The sequence below is a fragment of the Eucyclogobius newberryi genome, unplaced genomic scaffold (assembly GCF_026437365.1).
Source record: "Eucyclogobius newberryi isolate DKJ021-1_F unplaced genomic scaffold, fEucNew1.0.hap1 SCAF_6, whole genome shotgun sequence".
NCBI lineage: Eukaryota > Metazoa > Chordata > Actinopteri > Gobiiformes > Gobiidae > Eucyclogobius > Eucyclogobius newberryi.
This window is the reverse complement of record NW_027316278.1, coordinates 14,335,420-14,354,034: the sequence shown is the minus strand read 5'-3', so window position 1 is coordinate 14,354,034 and position 18,615 is coordinate 14,335,420. Positions and strand designations below refer to the sequence as shown.

Genomic DNA, 18,615 nt, shown 5'->3' with positions numbered 1-18,615 from the left:
AGAAAGGGATGCAAATGCTCCATGTGATTATATATACATATAAAACACGGATGTATTAAATTGGTCCAGGAGATTTGGACTTTAATCCATAAAGTATTCTCAAGATCTATTAAGTTCAGTGTTTTAGTTGAATTCTCTTGCACATTGTATTATTTTTGTTCCTCTACTGTATACTGTATTAAATAAGAAGCACAAATTGTTTTTTTTTTTTTTTGCATTTACATTAGATCTAATCTAATTATGATTCCTATTTACATATTTCTACACAATTTAAGCTAACAGCAACAGGGCATTTGTTGTGATATTTATTAAGACTACAGTTCCCATAGTTCTAAGCTCCGACCAATCAGAAAGCAGCATGGTCTACAAGGAACATACGGGTCCTTCTGATCGCTGTCTGGCGACCCGTCGCCATTAGAGCAGTCAGATTTCGACGATACGTCTTTTTATCCTAAATATTGAAGACTTTCCGTTTGGGGACTTATATTAAGGCCCCAACTCCTTTTTGGGGGCACACAGCGTTGACCTAACGAGGAAGGAGCGCGTGTTCAGGGGTCTTGGCCCCGTGTGGCGAACTTTCGTCTTCTCTATTTTCCCATCGAAGTTGAGACGCCGATATCGTGTCTCTTATTTTTCTCGGTTTGTTTTGTTGTAAAGATGTCGCCGTGATGGGGTCGCCGTGTTTGACAGAAATGATTCAGGGCCGTTGCCGCCTGACCCGCACTCACTGCAGCCCTTTTTCTTTGTTTTTTCTGTTTGATACTCGAGAGCTCCGCGGCTCTCAGCTCGGAGCTCGGCCTCTGCTTCGCTCATTGAACGAAGACAAACATGGAGAAAAACTCCAACACCAGCAGCAAGGTTCCGCCCCGTTCCAGCTCCACAGGCCCGACAGCGGGCGAGTCTAAACCCAAAGCAGGTGATAAAGTTTAGCCCTGAAGGCCTCTGGGGCCTAGCAGTAACGCAGTTGTTTTTCTGGCCTTCTCTGTCAAAGCACGAGCTGTCAAGTGTGTCGTCTTTAAGATAAGATAAGATAAGATAATCCTTTATTGTCCCACATGGGGAAATTCCATTGAGAGTTCTAGGATCACATGAGTTACACTGATTAAGGTTAAGGTACACTTAATACTTAATTCTGTCCTGCATTTAATCTGAAATGTGTATATATCTTTTTTTTTGAACATTTTGTGTGATTAATTAGATCATAATAAAGGTAAACAATCCAAACAAACCCATGTCTGCTAACTCGACTATAGCCAATAAATTTAAACATTTGCATAATTACAGTTCAAATGAGCTGTGTTGTGTATTAATACACTGTTGTGTATTAATGACAGGATGTACATTGAGTTAAACCTGTTAAACACTAGTTTTAGTACAAACATAATCCTGCTGCTAATCAAATTAGCTTTTTCAGCCATATTGCTTAAAGAAGGTTGCACAAACCGAAACGTTGCTCTGTTAAAACATTATTTTTGCTACGATAGGCAGTGTGTGTTACGGGTTATTCCCATCCTTTGCAATATGGCTCAATATTGATGTCGAAGTCACCTGTTCTTTTCTTTACAGAAAGCAAAAATAATGGCGGCTCAAAGCGGTACAACCGCAAGCGAGAGCCTTCTTTCCCCAAAGCGGACAGTTTCCTCGGCCCACGACGCACCAATTCACAGAAAGGCAAAAGTTTTGACAAGAGACCCCCTCAGAGAGGTGGAGGGCGCCAGTATGGCGTTACAGGTGGAGGACGACGTGAGGAGGTGTGTGACAGTATTTTGATTGGAGAAGAAATCTTTGATTTCTGTTTAATACAAATTCTCTTCTGCACCTTCAGGTAGCAGAGACTCAACGGGCCGAGTTTAGCCCGGCTCAGTTTGCTGGACCTAAGAAAATAAGTTTAAACCACCTGCTGAACTTCACGTTTGAGCCTCGTGGTGGTAATGGCAGTGATGTAGGCCCCTCCTGTTGGGGCCGCCGCAACAAATGGGGCCACAAGCACAAGCCCTTTAACAAGGAACTTTTCCTGCAGGCCAAGTAAGTACTTTGTATTGTGGTGCAGTTTCACTTTTATGTGTCATTTTAGAAAAAACTGTTTTATGATCTTGTTGCAGTTGTCAGTTCGTGGTTGCTGATGACCAGGACTACAAGGCTCACTTCACTGATCCAGACACTCTTGTTAATTGGGACTGTGTGCAGCAAGTGGTCAGTGCAATAACTCGCTGCCATCCATTTCTACTGTACACATCTTAAGCTTAATTAAATTACATTTTTTCCCCAGCGCATTTACAGTCACGAGGTGCCGTCTTGCCCCATCTGCCTGTATCCTCCGGTGGCCGCTCACATCACACGTTGTGGACACATTTTCTGCTGGCCTTGTATGCTGCACTACCTGTCTCTTAGTGATAAGACCTGGTCAAAGTGCCCAATCTGCTACGAGGCCGTCCACACTGATGATCTGAAAAGGTAGATCCTAGTCAAATTCCCCATTATAATAATGTCATGTTTAGTAATGTGTATAATAAATGATTGACTTCTTTCTGTCAAGTGTTGTTGCAATGGAGACCAGGCAGTATATGGTTGGCGACGTCATAACTATGCGCCTGATGCGGAGGGAGAAGGGGGCTTTGGTAGCTCTACCCAGCTCACAGTGGGTGAAGGTGGAGGAACCTGTTCGCTTTGGAGGTGAAAATTATTTTCAATTCTGAAATCAATCATGCCTAACCTGCAAGGCTAAGCTTAATTTTTGTCATTTTCTTTAGACTCATGCCTCAGCCCATACTCCAAGCTGCTGCTGATCTCTCCTGAGCAGGCCTTGGAAATGGTGGGAGAGGAGAAGGTTGCACTGCACTCACAGCTCAGCCAAGAAGAAGACTCTCCGGAATGCTTTATCCAGAGTGCTCTTTGTCTTTTAAAGGTATTTGAAGCTAAAATTATGTCATACATCAATGTATCTTCATCTCGATTTTGTCAAATAAAGTTCTCATTTTATCCTTCAGGAAAGGGAGGAAGGATTGTTGAAGCAGCAGAAATCAAATGCAGGTGACTGCTTTAAATTGTCCTCTCTGACTCTTGAAGAATCACTCTCTCCAGTTGAAGTGATTACCAGCAGCAGTAGCACTAGCACTAAGGTAAGTATTTTTCTTATCTGACGCATTAGATCAGTTATGAAATGAACAACAACTTTTCAACATGCAGCCGGTACTACAGTACGCGTCAGCATTTGACGATGAGGTGTTGGAGCTGCCGGAGGATGACTCTGAGCAGCCGCAGCTCCCTGAAGGTGTTTTGGAGAACGTTTTGGAGGAGGACCCAGATGAAATCCTGGAGGCTGCAGCAGAGGCAGAGCCGGAACCGCCTGAGGACTTCAAGGATCTCCCTGTGTGGGAGCCTGACGCAAGCCGCCCTCAAGCCAATGTGGTGCATGGACCCAACTACTATTTCTATCAAGGTGTGGAAGCTCTGTTAATATATTGGTTATTTAGACATTATTAGTAAAAACAGATGGACTCTCCTCCGGCCTTGACACCAAATACCGTACTTTTTGGGCTATACAACGCTCTTGAATAAAAGCCACGCACACAATTAACGAAGAAAATAGAAATTGTCCATCTACAGGCGGCATGTTGTAACATGAGCCATAGTGATGAGTTCTTGCGGCGTTCCCGCGCACCGTGTGACTATTTAGACTAATATCTCAGTGAATATGAGTTGAATTGTAATAAAACACATGTTGAAGTTTATCATACAAAGAACACATCACAGCGTTCCACACTGTCCCCTCTGTCCTAGATTACTCTGAGAGCTGATTTTATCTGTCTGTGTCTTCACATCTGGATTATCTGCTCTTGAGCTTGTACTTATCGAGTGTTGTGTTGTAACAGGAGCTATTTACACAGAAATATGGTCGATGGTAGAAAACACGATGTGTCCCTTGTACAGTGACCACGGTCATGTCTTCTATCTAACAGTGTTTCAAATGCTTGTGCTTCCTGCTAGAGTGCCCCCTGGTGGCCGTTAGCCAGTAAAATCTATACATTGGATGCAACGTTGTAATAACTGCAGGGTTCAAAGTTTGGGAAAAAAGTAGCAGCTTAAAGTCTAAAAAGTAAGGTACATCTGTCTCCTCAAACTGGTTTAGAACACAGCAGCTAACTTCCCTCCACTTGCTGCCTGTGTGATTTAGTGTCTTTTTACACATCAAAACGCTCTGAGCAGCCTTGGTAAATAGAACTCAATCTAGTGCATGATTTAGTCCCTTTTTACTTCAGTCAGCAGGGCTGCTAAACAATCCGTAAATTTTTTCAAATTTTTATTGCACTTTATAAGTTGCATACCAAAACATGAAAATTACTTTCCATTGATGTAACAAGATTAATTATTTCAAATGTATTTGTAAATATTCTAATAAAAAATAACTAACTTTTTAATTTTTTTTCAAAATAAAACAAAACTTTCAAATAAAATTAGTTGTTGAACAAATTATCACAAAGTTAGATGGCCTTTTTTACAACTTTCTTCCATATCGTCATCAATCAGATGACTATTTGCAGGAGTCTCATTTACATATTGTCTAACACTCACAAGTTGCATATCACCACCAGACGAATGCATCGCATTTGAGAGAAATTGCATTTCATTTTGCAATGCGATACCGCTTATTCTGAGGCCTGGTCAGTCCAGTATCACTCATTCTCCTCAAACGCACCATGTGACGCAACAGCTGAGAGCTGAACTCATTTCCATGACTACAGCCTTCAAACTAAAAGGGAAGCCTGCTGCATATGCTCATCTGTCTTTTGTCAAATTGACAATGGTGGTAGCAAAGAAATGCTGTCTTGATCAGCACACAAAGGCAGTGTCTTGCTGATTTATCAATTTGCCTCGTCCGACTGGTTGCAAACTGTAGCTCTGCAGGGCCCATTCTTGCAAATATATGTGATCCAAGTGCTTTTTCTATTCAATTCCAAGCACTTTTGCCTTCATCGCAGACTGTGCAGTGTTTTGGTCAGCCGCTTTCACAATGCTCCCGCCTCGCTCTGCAGTGCTGGAGGAGCCGTACCGAGACCACCTGTTCTCTCGGAGCAGCCGTTTATGGCAATCCATACTGCGGCTGTTGTGTTTTCACTGGTCCAAGTGGAGAAAAAGCCCTTTAATGTCGGCCAAACTAGTGTCCGTGTCTAAACGCCCTTAGAATTTATTTGTCACCTGTTTCAAAGTCAAGGCTCCAGAACCTTTTTGGTCCGGACTCCTCTGCTTTGGGATGACCTGCTTAAGACAAGGCTCAATCAGTAACATTTAATTATTTTTAAATTACTTATTACACACTATTATTTCAACAGTTTTGCTTTTTTAAATGTGTTATTGCAACTTACGTTCTTTTATATTTTCAGCTGATGACTGCCAGCAGATGTTCTTGCATCCTGTGAATGTACGTTGCCTGTTGCGTGAATATGGGAGTCTGGAAGCCAGCCCTGACACAATCACTGCTAAAGTTGTTGAGATCGTAGGGCACTCGGTCACTGAGGTAAAACATTTAAGAATATCAACTTGGATCTGTGCCATTTCTCAACTTGGTCGATTACTAAATGAATGTACTGATCATTTCAGGATATTCGTCGCAGACATCGCTATCTGGCCCATCTCCCGCTCACGTGCGAGTTCAGTATCTGTGAATTGGCTTTACAGCCACCAATAATCTCCAAAGAGACTTTGGACACTTTTGCAGGTTTGAAAATGTGACTTTCAAAGTATTTTGTTATAGAGATTAAAATTTTAACTATGGCCTTTTTTAAACAAACATTTCAGATGACTTGGAGAAAAGAAAACGTCTGAGACAGAAAAAAGCGAGGGATGAGAAGCGTCGCGAGAAACGCATTGAAATGGAAGAGAATAAGAAGCAGGGAAAATGTATTACTTTTTAATACTACAACTATTGAAGTGCAGAAAACATGTAATTTTAAATTATTCTCAATATTATGTTTGCAAAGATCCTGAAGTGCATATTGGACTAGAAAACCCACATCATTTCCCAGCGTTTGGGTCTCCTCCCTACAACAGCAGCTCCCTGGACCAACATGACTTCACTGTTGCTCCGCCCTCACCCCTCAGCAGCAGTCCTCCAACTGGTAGGAACAATCTTTAAATGGTTTTGTAATTCTGCTGTTTTTGCTTGTTGCAACACTGCTATAAATATATATATTTTTTTAAATTTTAGATGGAATGGTATTTCCAAACCTGGTTGGCCAAAGTCCCTCTTCACCTGTTGTGGGAAGTGTGGAGGAAGACAGCCACTGCATGTCCTTTGCACAGGTGAGTCTGAGCATGAAAACATGACTCTTTTATTATTTTTATTTTATTATTGTTATTTAGCATATTTTTTATAACCTAAACCTGTTTTTATGTAGATGCTTAGAGATGGAAAGGCAAGAATTGATTCTGGACCCAGGATCACTTCAAAGAAAGGTACATTTGTCATTAGGGCTGTGCTCAATATGTCGATATTGTGATGGACTTCTTGGCAATATATGTATCGATACAGAGATGTGTATCGTGATACGCTTAAACATCAAGTCATTACAAATTTCCGAAATCTACACTTCTGAACCTACACACTGCTGAATCTGAGGAGCTGAAAATGCTAAATAATATGAATCAAAAACTTAATCATAGGACATCATTCTGATATTGAGGACAATTTGAACATGAGATTCTAATACATGTTATTCTACTTAATCAAAACTTTTAACACCGGTTTTAAGGGATTTCAATTAATCAGGACAAGTATCCTATCAAGTTCTGTTTATCGGGACTCGTATCGTGGACCCTGTATCAGGATACGTATTGTATCGTGAGGTACTAGGCAATACACAGCTCTAATTGATATTTGTAATTTGACAACTTTCTTGAGATGTATCTTTGTACCTTTTCTTTGACTATAAAAGATTTTTATGCGTTCTATGTAATTTTCTAAAGCATATCCTTGATGCTGAGCCGATCATTTTACATGTCCTCTGTGTGGTCTTACCTGTTGAACCAGTCTGTTGAATCTGCATCCTTTTAAGGCATTGTACATGTCCGTAAACGCCATCTTTTTCTTCTTTTTTTAGATGCGCTGTTAGCTCCACCTGCCGCAGACAGCGATGGTGAGAGTGACAACTCTGACCGCGTCCCAGTGCCAAGTTTCCAGAACTCTTTCAGCCAGGCGTTTGAGAAAGCGCTTCTGGAGCTGGACTCTGGCCCAGCTTCTTCCCCACAACCTGTGGCTGGACAAGGTCTACTTTTTTAAATTTAATTACCCCCCCCAACACTGACATTTGAATTATTGTGTTGTGTTGCTGAGATTGTCTTTTTTCTCATGTATTTCAGATGATAAAGGAGGCAAGAGGAAAAAGAAAAAACAGAAGCTTCTTTTCAGCACTTCAATGGTCCACACAAAGTAGACAGGGTTCATTTTCCTAAGTTGCAAATATTTTCATTGCCTTTTTTTCATGCAGCCCTTCTCAACTATATGCTATGGAAGCAAGAGTTGTTGTGTTGCTATGCTTCAGAATCTGTTTGTCAATACTTCTTTAAAAGTTATGCCAGGAATTTATTTTCTGCAAGAAAATCCAAACTTTGCAGCCGTTGGGAGGACTAAAGTCTGTTCAGTAATATATTGCCCATTAGCAAATTGAAGCAAGTAAACAGCCCACTCTCAAGAGACTGAAACCAGATTTGCACAGTCTGTGAGACAGTTAGTGCTGCTGCCCCAAGTACGACGGAGTGATTATCAAAGGGTCTCTTTATATTAGTAGCAGTCAGCCAACTGCAGATACTACACCCTTTGAAAATCAACCCATTATACTTAGTGCTTTTAAAATGTAACCCTGGTGATTGACTACTCTGTGTTCTTATGACCAATTTCTTCTTAAAAATACTCTAGTATTTATAATTCCTTATAGGCTGTACGGCTTTGACGGTATTTAAAAAAAAAAAACAGTATTAATAAAGCAGGGCTAGCAAACCGATAAACATGCACTTTTCTCATTCAGTCTCTTGTTCAGTAGAAAGGTTTCTAACTTGACCATTACTCCTGTCAGTATCATGTAACTGGGATTTCAGATGAATCTGACAAACGATTGTGGAAAAAAGAGGGTTGATTTAGTTTGGTTGAAGCTTCTGAATTACACATTTATTTTTGATCAAATGTATGTGTGGACTGTGTATCTAGTCTGTTCAAATAAACATTTATGCACACCATTTATTACCTCGACTTTCACCTATATGGATGCAAGATCCTTTTGTACCACTGGAGGGCAGCCTTAAGAATATCCTAATAGTTCAAAAAATGCATTTTGTTTCTTTGGCGTACCTTCATCTGTTTTAATTAAATTCTATTTCCCCAAATGTTCCTTTTATGGCTAGTTGGTGTGGACTGTATAGCTCCACCTCAGACCGGATGGGATGATCATTTACCTTGCAAATACTCTGCAGTTTCGACATCTAATGCCTGATATGTGTGTGTATATATATATATATATAGCATGAGGATGAAACGATACCAAAATATTGTAAAACACATCAACACTATTAAAGGAAAAGTAAATGCGATTTCCTAATTACTTTTACTGAATCAAGTGTCTAACATGTATCCATGTTAGGTCAAATGATGAATAAAGCTCGAGGGATGAGATAATTTGCCGTGGCAATTGAGTCGAGTAGAGTGGAGGAAGAGCACAATTCCAATAGAAAATAATGTAAAAAATAATTCATTTATAATTTTTAATCTCGTCTTAATTCGTTTTCTTAATTATCTGAATTATTAAAAGTAATATTCACGCTAAATAAAAGCGTACTGCACTGGACTATTTAATGCAGAATTAAACCATGTAGGTGTGCACCACAAGGACACATTACAACCATTAATCATTCTGTTCACTCCATTCCCAAAATAAGAACTTGAGGGATAGGTTTTTCACAACAGTTTTGTTGAATATGAGCATAATATACAAATATAAAAGCACCATAGTAATAGTTATTTAAGAGAACTATACTTAAAAGTCAAAATCCCTGTTAGTTTGTATGAGTTCTTGAGTAAAATTGTAAACACAGACTGCTGGATGTTGCTTACGATAGGCCATAGACCGCAGAATAAAAGATGATATGTATGCGCTCATTCATATGTCTAGATCATAGACGGTAGAAGGAAAGTTTACAGTCTACGGTCTCTAGATTCATTATCACTTGACGATTGTCCTTTATTGTGACAGGACGTACCGGAAGTGGTGTCCTCTCGCGCTCTCGACGCTCTTGACGCACGGTTTCCACAGTCGGACTCGGCGCTGTCTGTCCCTCTGTCAACAACACTGCAACCTGAGACGGGATAGCCTCCAGTCGGCTAGCCCACTTGACCAGCTAACGTAGTTCTTACACGAGCGAAACATTAAACCGAGAGTTGTGATTTGGACATATTTCCTCTGGCGTGAGTGAGTTTTGTGCACAGACTTCGCGCGGAGCCGAGATGCCTTTCCCGTTTGGTGAGTTGACTCCACTTTGGATCAGGAACAGCAGCGAAAGACAGGTTCAGTGTTTCCATTTTGAGAGTTCAGCCTCTTCAGTTGTTAGCGTACAGGTGCTAGCAGCGAACTGTTGATTGATTCATAAAACGGAATCAATCAACAGTTTGTCTACAACTCTTTGCTGGCTCGAAATGTCTCCAGTGCGTTCAACAGTTGGTCACAGTGAGTTTGAGGTTTAACGCATCCCTGAAGTAGGCCACCTCATCAGGATCAACTCCGTAACGTGCACAAGTCCAGGTAAAGGAAGGCTCGGCTCAGCTGCAACTTGTTGCATAAGTCTGTAATACATCTTGGAAAAGGAAACAAACACCTGTAAACTATTAAAGCAGCGAAGACAACTATTTTTTTTTTTAATATTGCTCACTTGTAATACACGAATATACAATATATGTATGTGTAACTGCGTATATAGCTCGTCTAGTTTACTGTTTTAATCATTATATCTATAGTTACAGATGAATGGATGACTATATGATGCCCAAGTTTTCCTCAGTCTCGCAGCTTTGTTAAACATTAGAAGATTATCCTCAGAAATACTATACTATACTTTTAACCGACTATTGCAAGCAGTGTATTGTTAGTGTGTAAACTTCCTCAGCTATAACTGGTCAAACCAGGTCACTGACGTCAAAACACAACATGAACGTGTCCTATTTCTAAAAAAAGTATTTATATTGTATCATGATTACTTTACTAACGTTTTTGTGACAATCAATACATGGTCTCATAACTCAGCCCACTCTTTCACTTTTCACTGAATGTTTAGCATTTTTGTGAACCGAGGCATTTCCGTTCATATTTGGTGTTCCACTGCTCCAAATTCATTATAGGAACACAATCAATTAACCAAAGTTCACTGTCTGTGTTGAATCATTACAGTCTGTATATTAATGCTTCAGTGATTCATCAACTAATCGTGACTAGTCCACTTTAATAAATAACATTATTGTGTTTTGATAATCATTATCTGGACTATACCAACTCTAAAATAGATAAGAAAATACAATTTTATAACGGGGACAGCGACTTGAAAATAATAAAAAACAAACAAACTTGTATTTAAAGTCTCAATGTAAAAAAAATCACTGTCTACTAGTCAATTACTGAAATAATCATTAGTTGTGTCTCTATATCCTACGTCAGTTCCTATTCTATATTCTTCATAAAACAAACATAACATTACCCAGGATTTGTGTCATGACTGCGTTTACGCCATTGCCTGGGCCGAATGCAAATATTAAAACAAGGATGAAAATGTATCGCCGTGTCCGGAGCTAATAAGTTCCTTGTGTATTTATGTACAGCTCAAACGTATGGGCGTTACACTGTTTGCTTTGGTCTGTGTCTGTGCAAAGCATTTGACGTAGATCCTGCAGAGATTTGTCCAACACAGCTGTGGCCTTTGTTGACACGTGTATTACTTTTTTTTTTTGGCTCTCCAGGTTTCTTCAGCCTCTCCACTTTCATGATATGACACCGCTGATCGAACACAACAGAGATCAGAGCTCCTCCTCAGACGGCTAACAGGTAAAAAGCGCTGACATTTTTCATAGCGTTTGGTTTGCCAGCGTTTTCTTTTCCCTCCCAGAAAAAACATGTGCAAGCTTGAACAACAGAAAGTCTTGGCACATGTGGAAAGCATTATCAGATGTGAGGAGGAAGCTTCTTAAAGGCCCACAAACATTCACACAGCTTATACTTCAGCTCAAAAAAGCTAGAGGAAGAGAAAATGTAATGATTTTGCCTCTTTGCCCTTATCAGTGGATGTATCCGGATTAAAAATGTAATAATTGTGCCAAATGTCCAACTACGGTAATAGATCTACTATGAACGGAAGTAATCATTTGTAACCTACACCCATAAACACTATCGATATATTTTGTTTTCATTAGGGCAATATTTCAAGTTCATCACAAAATTGATTCCTTCTCTAAAATGGGTTGTCATTTTCAAACTATTATATTCAGTTTTTTTATTCACAGTATTTGAGTTTTCCGTTTTCCCATTGCACATGTAGCACTCTAATCATTCATGTTAAATGGTTTTCCAGTAAACAAAGGACATAACACACATTTTTAAGTGACTCTTCTGGATTAGAGTTGTCAGTGGCTCTTTTGAGAGTTTCATGAAATACAAAACAATCAGGCTCTGAGGAGGATCAGTCTCGTTCTGTCTTTCAAATGAAAAAGACACTACAATGTGGATCGGAATTCGGCATACTTATTATTACAAACAAAATTTTTATATTTGCTGATAATTTCAGAGATTTTCATTGTACTTTTTAGACTACTCAATTTGATTATTACAATTACTGGAACTTCAGATTCTAGCCATGGTTATTCAAAGAGTCTTCACTTCTCGCTCTTAATTCCATTTTACTTCCCCAATGAGTGGAATGAGTTGCAAACTTTTTTAATTGCCTTCATTCAGATTTAAGACATGGAATTTCTGATGAGTGCGCCTGTTTTTAAGTGTCTCTTTCATAATCTTTTATGTCGTAAATGAGACAGATTTCATGTTTTGTCTGCATGGACTGTGGCTCTGCTCTCTTCTGTTGCAGCCTCTCGCAGTCGTTGTAATTGTCAATTGGTTCTCAATTGACTTGTCTGAATAAATACAGAATAACTTGCTGGTGGTTTAGTGGCTTCAGGCCATACACATATGTATGTGGTTGTTGTACCTGTACAAAAGTTTGTATAGGGATTACAAAGTCATATAAAGTGTTATCTAATCTTATAAAAAAAAGTAAAAGTAATGCCACTCCTAATAAACAAAGTCCACGGCATGAGTTACAGTAATAGTCTTTGTAATCAATCAATCAATCAATCTGCATAACTATTATGGCTAATTGAAAGTTTTCAATTTTTTTCTAGGTGGAGTTTACAAATGGCTGCTGAGGTGGAGGTCCAGTCCGGGGAGGGGGGAAGGTCAGGGGGGCGCCTGCACCTCAGTCCACTCATGGACTCCAATAACAAAAACCGCCTTGACATGTCGCCCATGAACCAGTCATCTTTCATCAGTCCTGAACCAAGCAAACCAGTCCCGAGCCCAAAACCACGTCTCACCCCAAAACCCTTCACCGTGGACCGAAATCCAACAATTAAACCAATACTTGCACCTAAACCACAACCAAAGCCTCGCCCAGAATCCACACGTACAACTGTGTACAAACCAGAGCTGCCTAATAACCCAAAACCTCAAACACCGCCCACCACTACCAAACTTGCTTCATCCAATTCTATGCGTCCCACTTCAACAACTTACAAAATCTCCAAGTTAAATACAGGGCAAACTAACAAGCCTGTTGCTCAACCTTTTAAACCAGCGCCCCCCTTTACTGGAGATCCAAGTAAGCCGATTTCCCCAAAACCTTCCGATTTGACTTCTTCAAGGAGCCTTAAAAGACCCCCATCTGCAGAGTGGTCCGGATCTACAAAAATGGAGGAGCGGGATTTGGCGTTGCCAAATAAAGTTGGGACGTCGATTACAAGGGCAAAATCAATGGGGCATCTTTTACAAATAGGGCAAGATGAAAAAGGGAAAACAAAATCTGAAGCTGCTGTGACACTTAGAGCCCAGCCCAGAGGCATCAGGCAGAGGCCGGTATCAGCAATTTTCCCAACAAGTCCAACCAAACCTGATGCACCAAATTCAGCTTTCCCTAGGGCCGAGAGAAGACCTCTGTCAGCAGATCTCACGTCTAAATTTGAGTCTGTTGGTCTTTCCTTACATCGCAAAACCTCAAGAGAAAATGAAAATCCAGATGAAAGTTTGCAAAAGAAAGAGCAAGAGAAGAAAACAACACTTCAAAACACAAATGCTACAACAGCTAAATCAGACCAAAGCAAAGACAATGTTTTATCAAAAGACAGTGAGGATACGCGTGGGGCAAGTATCAAATCCAGAATTAGCCTTCTACTTGATTCATCGTCTCTCGTCCCACCTGTCACGGGACAAGCGCCGGAGACCCCAACACCACCTGCCCCTGAAGCTGAGCCTGCAGTAGGGGTCAAACAGCGCATTAAGCAGCTCACTGTGGACCAAACCACCCCAACTCAAAGCCCTGTGTTGAAGCCAGTCCTGAAGCCACGCCCCCTGCCCCTTGACCTGACCAAAAGGTAAGAGCTGATCAGCTCCTTTACTCACCTCTTTGTCCCACGTGTCTTCGTCCAGGGGTCCCATTGTCATGCATGGCTTTTGTCTTGTGTGATGTATGTTCATTAGGTTTTCGCCTGATCCCGCGGTTTCCCTCAATGACACTACAGATCGCCATGACACCGGCAAAGCTCCCCAGAAGAGGGTAAGAGTGGGCTGAGGGTCGGTGAAGACTAATTTGCATTGGACAATAGAGCTATGTTTTAGATTGTGTGTTTTCAAGTCCTGTTATGTGCCATGTCCAGTCTTTTGCCCTGTCAGTGTGAAGCTTCGGACTCTTCTACAGAACTTGTACGCTTGGATTACTGTTGTACAAACACAGTACTTTATTTAGTAAGATAAATATAGCTAAATCACTATCAAATAAGAACTTACTACCCACAGACTCCTTTTGCTTATTTGTATGCTCTCGGTCAGCAGTTTAAGTTAACGACTTTCATGCAAGGGTATATTTATTGTTATATCTGCGTATTATAGACTCGGCCATATAGGAAGTGGCGGACAAAAACAATCAAAACCGTCTCTGTCTGGGAAAACCAATCCGAGAGGAAATGGAGCATTTCAGAAAAGAACAAGAACTATAGAGTAAATATTCTGTGAAACTTGAGCCAGTCGCCGCATTGATTATCCCATGTGGCCGCTGGTTATGAAACGGTGAGACAAAATGACTGGGAAAAGGTCAGCACACAGAGGCTTTGATTACACCTCTGCACCACACCCACTCTTTTCAGAACAGTCAAGAATAAGAGAAGGCAATACCATGTCACTACTGACAATTTAAATTATGAAGGCTTTTCTGTGTCTGCTCAGGTAATTGTGTAGCACAGGAAATAAATTAAATCCACAATAAATTACCTTCTAAGTAATATTACCGGTTTTCCTCTTCTAAAATTCAACAGTGCAAAAAAATGGCTTCTATAAAGTACATATAGTTTCATAATGAACTTGTGTTTAATTTCTTTGTATTGTAAGGTGTTGGGATAAATGTACTACACCTTCATCTTTACTTTAGATCTAAAAAAAATATATATAAGACATTTAATGCTGTTCTCTATAATGGCGTCCTGCAATGTGACATGGAAAAACATATATTTATAAACACAGTTCCACAAATACCAAAAGAAGCTCATCTGACATTTATGCACCAGGACAAAATAGAATGTTCAACAGGTGTGACAGCTGTATTTCCCCCCCAAAAAAATTATAATATTATCATTTTAGGTTGAGTCAGCTACATAATTATTAAACTAACACTAAAGTCATATTACCGGTAGTTTTTTTTTTTTACATTACCGGTACGTGGCAAATTAGTGCTGAATGTGCTGCAGCGTGTCACTAGGAAAATGTTAAACTCTCAAATTAAAAGAGTTGCACACAAAATGACGTAATCCTTTTGTAAATGAATAAGATTATAAAAAATGAAATGTACATTCTTGATGTGATCAAATTGTAGGTACTCCAAACATTTATAGTACTTTGGCTTTATTGAAGAACCTCTGTATTCATTCTGTCATTCTTGTTGATTTAGGGTGAAGATCCGACCAGGACGCCTAGTGATGAAAAGACATTTGTGGATTTAAGAGACTTCCAGGATCCGATGAAAACACCTGTGTCTGAGGGGCCTGACCTGATTTTGTCTCCCAATGAAAGTGAAGCCCTGACCGTTCGAGCCTCTGTGTTTGAAAACGTCATTGAAAAGCACAATGTTTTGGTGGTGGATGAAAATAAGGAGGAAAAAACGATACTTGATCAAACGGATGAGGAGGGAAAATTAGTCACTGCCACCTACAAGGAGCCGGTTTCCCCGTCGGGACCGGTTCGCATAGTGCACGCGTTTGACACCGTCCCAGCAGCAGAGGGGAGCACGGCAATCAGTGAAAACATCGCGTCCGCCCTTTGGGAGGACAAAGCCATGACACTACGTTCAAGGCGCTCAGAAGGGACAAAACCCACACCAGACAAAACTAGTTCAGAACAAACTTCAACTGCCCCGAGGTATCTACGAGTGGGGGCTTTGCCAAAATGGGCCCTGGATGAGGACATTGATATGGAGACGGGAATGCCAAAAGATAAACCAAGAGATTTTGAGGTGGAGGATGCCTCTGCTGCCGCTGCTAAACGTTTGAAGACGCAGCAAACGGAGGAACAAGCAAAACCGAGAGCGACCTACTTTGCCTTGACAGGACAAATGCAGGAAACGGTCACAGCCCCTTTAGACACTGCAGAGAATATGCCCTTTTCTGACCCTTCTGCCCACTGGAGCTCTCAAGGGAAAATTTTACCATTTAAAAGGAATCCTTCTTTAGTTAAAGCCTTTGGTAATGCATCAGAAAGCAATGAAGACGACACTGCCAGTAAATCAATCATAGAGACTCAAAGGGAGAAGCAAAAACAACTTGAAATGGACAGGCAGACAGAGTTGGAATATTCCAGATTGAAGGAGAGGGATATGCAGCGTGATTATGAAAGGCAGCGTCAGAAAGCGTTTGAGAAAGAGAAGCAGGAATTTGAAGAAAAACAACGTGCTCTCGAAATCCATAAACAGTTTGAGTTGGAAAGACAAAAGCATCTCGAATTTGAAAAGCAACGACAACTTGAGCTCAAGCGACAGAAACAACTGGATATGGAAAGGCAGAAACAATTAGAAGTTGACAGGGAAAGCCATGATGAATTGGAACGGCAGAAGCAGATAGAAGTTGAAAGGCAAAGGCAGGCCGAGCTCGAGAAACGAAGGCAACTTGAGTTGGACAGACAACGGCAGATCGAGCTGGAAAAACAAAGACAACTTGAGCTAAAAAAACAGGAACTGGAAAGGCAGAAACAACTGGAATTGGAGACTCAGCGGCATATGGAGAGTCAGAGGCGAAGACAGTTAGAAGCTGAAAAACAAAGACAGAAGAAACAAGAGCTGGAGCGACAAAGGCAAATGGAGCAGGACAGACAGCGTCAAATAGAAATTGAAAGTCAGAAAAAAATTGAACTAGAAAAGCAGCGGCAGATGGAGCTAGAAAGGCAGAAACAAATCGAAGCCGAACGACACAAGCAAAAAGAGATTGAAAGGCAGAGGGAATTTGAACTTGAAATGCAACGGCAAATTGAGCTAGAGAGACAAAAACTGCAGGAGATTGAAAGAGAAAAACGAATGGAGCTGGAGAAAGAGAGACAGCGGCAGTTAGAGAAGGAAAGACGTGAGCTGGAGAAGCAAAGACAGCTGGAGGAGGAACGTCGTCAGAACGAGTTGGACAGAGAGAGAAAACTCATGGAGATGCAAAAGGAGAGGCAGAGGATGCAGGCTGAAGCAGAGGAGCTGGAGAGGAGACGGCAACTCGAGCTTCAGAAGCAGAGAGAGCGCCAACAGGTGCTGGAGCTGGAGAAGCAGAGGCTCAGAGAGAAAATGGAAAAGGAACAAGCAGAAAAGCACAGGCAAATGGCTCTAGAGCATGAGATGCTGAGGCTGAGAGAGGTGGAGAAAGAGAGGGAGAGACAAAAGGAGCTGGAGAGAGAGATGGAAAGAGAGAAGCAGCGTGAACAAGAGCTGCAACGACAAAGGGAGTTGGATGGACGGAGGCAAAAACAACTGGATATGGAGAGGCAGGAGCTTGAGAACCAGAAGATCAGACAACAGGAGCAGGAGAAAGAGCGGCAGAGGAGGGAGGAGCTGGAGAGGCTGGAGCTAGAGAAGCAGAAGATCAGACAACAGGAGCAGGAGAAAGAGTGGCAGAGGAGGGAGGAGCTGGAAAGGATGAAACGACTGGATATGGAGAGGCTGGAGCTTGAGAAGCAGAAGATCAGACAACAGGAGCAGGAGAAAGAGTGGCAGAGGAGGGAGGAGCTGGAAAGGATGAAACAACTGGACATGGAGAGGCAGGAGCTAGAGAAGCAGAAGATCAGACAACAGGAGCAGGAGAAAGAGTGGCAGAGGAGGGAGGAGCTGGAAAGGATGAAACAACTGGACATGGAGAGGCAGGAGCTAGAGAAGCAGAAGATCAGACAACAGGAGCAGGAGAAAGAGCGGCAGAGGAGGGAGGAGCTGGAGAGGATTAAGGAGCTGGAGAGGAAACAGCTGCAGGAGTTTGAGAATCAGAAACAGGCAGAAAGGCAGCAGATTGCAGAGCAGGAGATACACAGACTCAAGGAGAAGATGCAGATGGAGAAGGCGGAGAGGATGAGGCAGGTCGCCAGACAACAGGAGGCTGAAAGACAGCGCCTTAAAGAGAAACAGAAGAAAGACGAGCAGGAGCGCATCCGGCTGGAGTCGTCAGCTCTGAGACCCAAAGTTGTGGATCTAGACTCTGTTCTGAGAAATGAGCCGTCTCTCCGCGGTGACCCGTCCACACGATGGAAAGAGCCATTTCCCAAATCTGAACAGAACCTCAGACCAGACATCCTGGACATCAACTCTTTCACTACTCCGAGTCAGCCCTCCCCCACCAGAGACCTGTTCCCAGTGGTTGGTTTTCAGGAAGTAAACCCACGAGTACCAATGTCGCAACAATACACAGGGGGCTTACATAGTCCAGTTTGTACCACAGCTCCTCAAAATCCATGGGAACTAAACTCTGTAGAGATGTCTGTGGACAAACCAGAACAACCCAAAAAACATTTTGGCAAAACTAGCCTGGAGCAGCTTTTGCTGAGGCAGGGGGAGCGCCGCCAGACCCCTCAGAGGCGCTGGTCCGCTTTAGTAGTGGATGACCCGTTTCGGATGGGAGCTGAGACCAAACCTGCCACTCCGACAGCTGTAGTCTCCAGCAGCTCACCTTCTGAGCAGGTCTGGCTCCCCAGAGACACACCTACAGGGCAAAGCAGGGCTGATGGCCCAAGCCAGAGGAAGACCCAGGGCTCTACGGTCAGTTGCAATAATATTAAAATTCATAAAACACATACACATTATTATTAAAATACTATGGTA

At 41.6% G+C, this 18,615-nt stretch overlaps 2 protein-coding genes across 3 annotated transcripts in view; both read left to right on the top strand.

The window, feature by feature from the left end:
* The first annotated feature begins 392 nt into the window (after positions 1 to 392).
* rnf10 (ring finger protein 10) lies at positions 393 to 8,229 on the top strand. Its single transcript, XM_072434034.1, has 17 exons — positions 393 to 916; positions 1,567 to 1,751; positions 1,826 to 2,025; positions 2,103 to 2,193; positions 2,270 to 2,454; positions 2,537 to 2,673; positions 2,751 to 2,905; positions 2,988 to 3,119; positions 3,187 to 3,439; positions 5,382 to 5,515; positions 5,599 to 5,716; positions 5,797 to 5,898; positions 5,979 to 6,116; positions 6,206 to 6,300; positions 6,396 to 6,453; positions 7,098 to 7,262; positions 7,357 to 8,229. The coding sequence occupies exons 1-17, from the start codon at positions 829 to 831 to the stop codon at positions 7,428 to 7,430; spliced, it is 2,310 nt and encodes a 769-aa protein (XP_072290135.1). The 5' UTR covers positions 393 to 828; the 3' UTR covers positions 7,431 to 8,229.
* A 1,064-nt stretch (positions 8,230 to 9,293) lies between these two features.
* The window catches only part of LOC140346948 (uncharacterized), a 29,165-nt gene continuing 19,843 nt past the window's right edge, over positions 9,294 to 18,615 (top strand). For both annotated transcript variants that reach the window (XM_072433223.1, XM_072433224.1), the window contains exons 1-5: positions 9,294 to 9,506; positions 10,991 to 11,075; positions 12,422 to 13,666; positions 13,773 to 13,848; positions 15,232 to 18,552. In XM_072433223.1, coding sequence (XP_072289324.1) covers positions 12,435 to 13,666; positions 13,773 to 13,848; positions 15,232 to 18,552 — 4,629 coding nt within the window. In that variant the 5' untranslated portion in view covers positions 9,294 to 9,506; positions 10,991 to 11,075; positions 12,422 to 12,434. The remainder of the gene's footprint in view (positions 9,507 to 10,990; positions 11,076 to 12,421; positions 13,667 to 13,772; positions 13,849 to 15,231; positions 18,553 to 18,615) is intronic.

Coding starts and splice junctions, on each gene's coding strand:
- rnf10 (XM_072434034.1), top strand. CDS start 829: ATGGAGAAAAACTCCAACACCAGCAGCAAGGTTCCGCCCCGTTCCAGC. Junction 2,194..2,269: donor GGGACTGTGTGCAGCAAGTG/GTCAGTGCAATA, acceptor TTTTTTCCCCAG/CGCATTTACAGTCACGAGGT. Junction 7,263..7,356: donor ACAACCTGTGGCTGGACAAG/GTCTACTTTTTT, acceptor CATGTATTTCAG/ATGATAAAGGAGGCAAGAGG.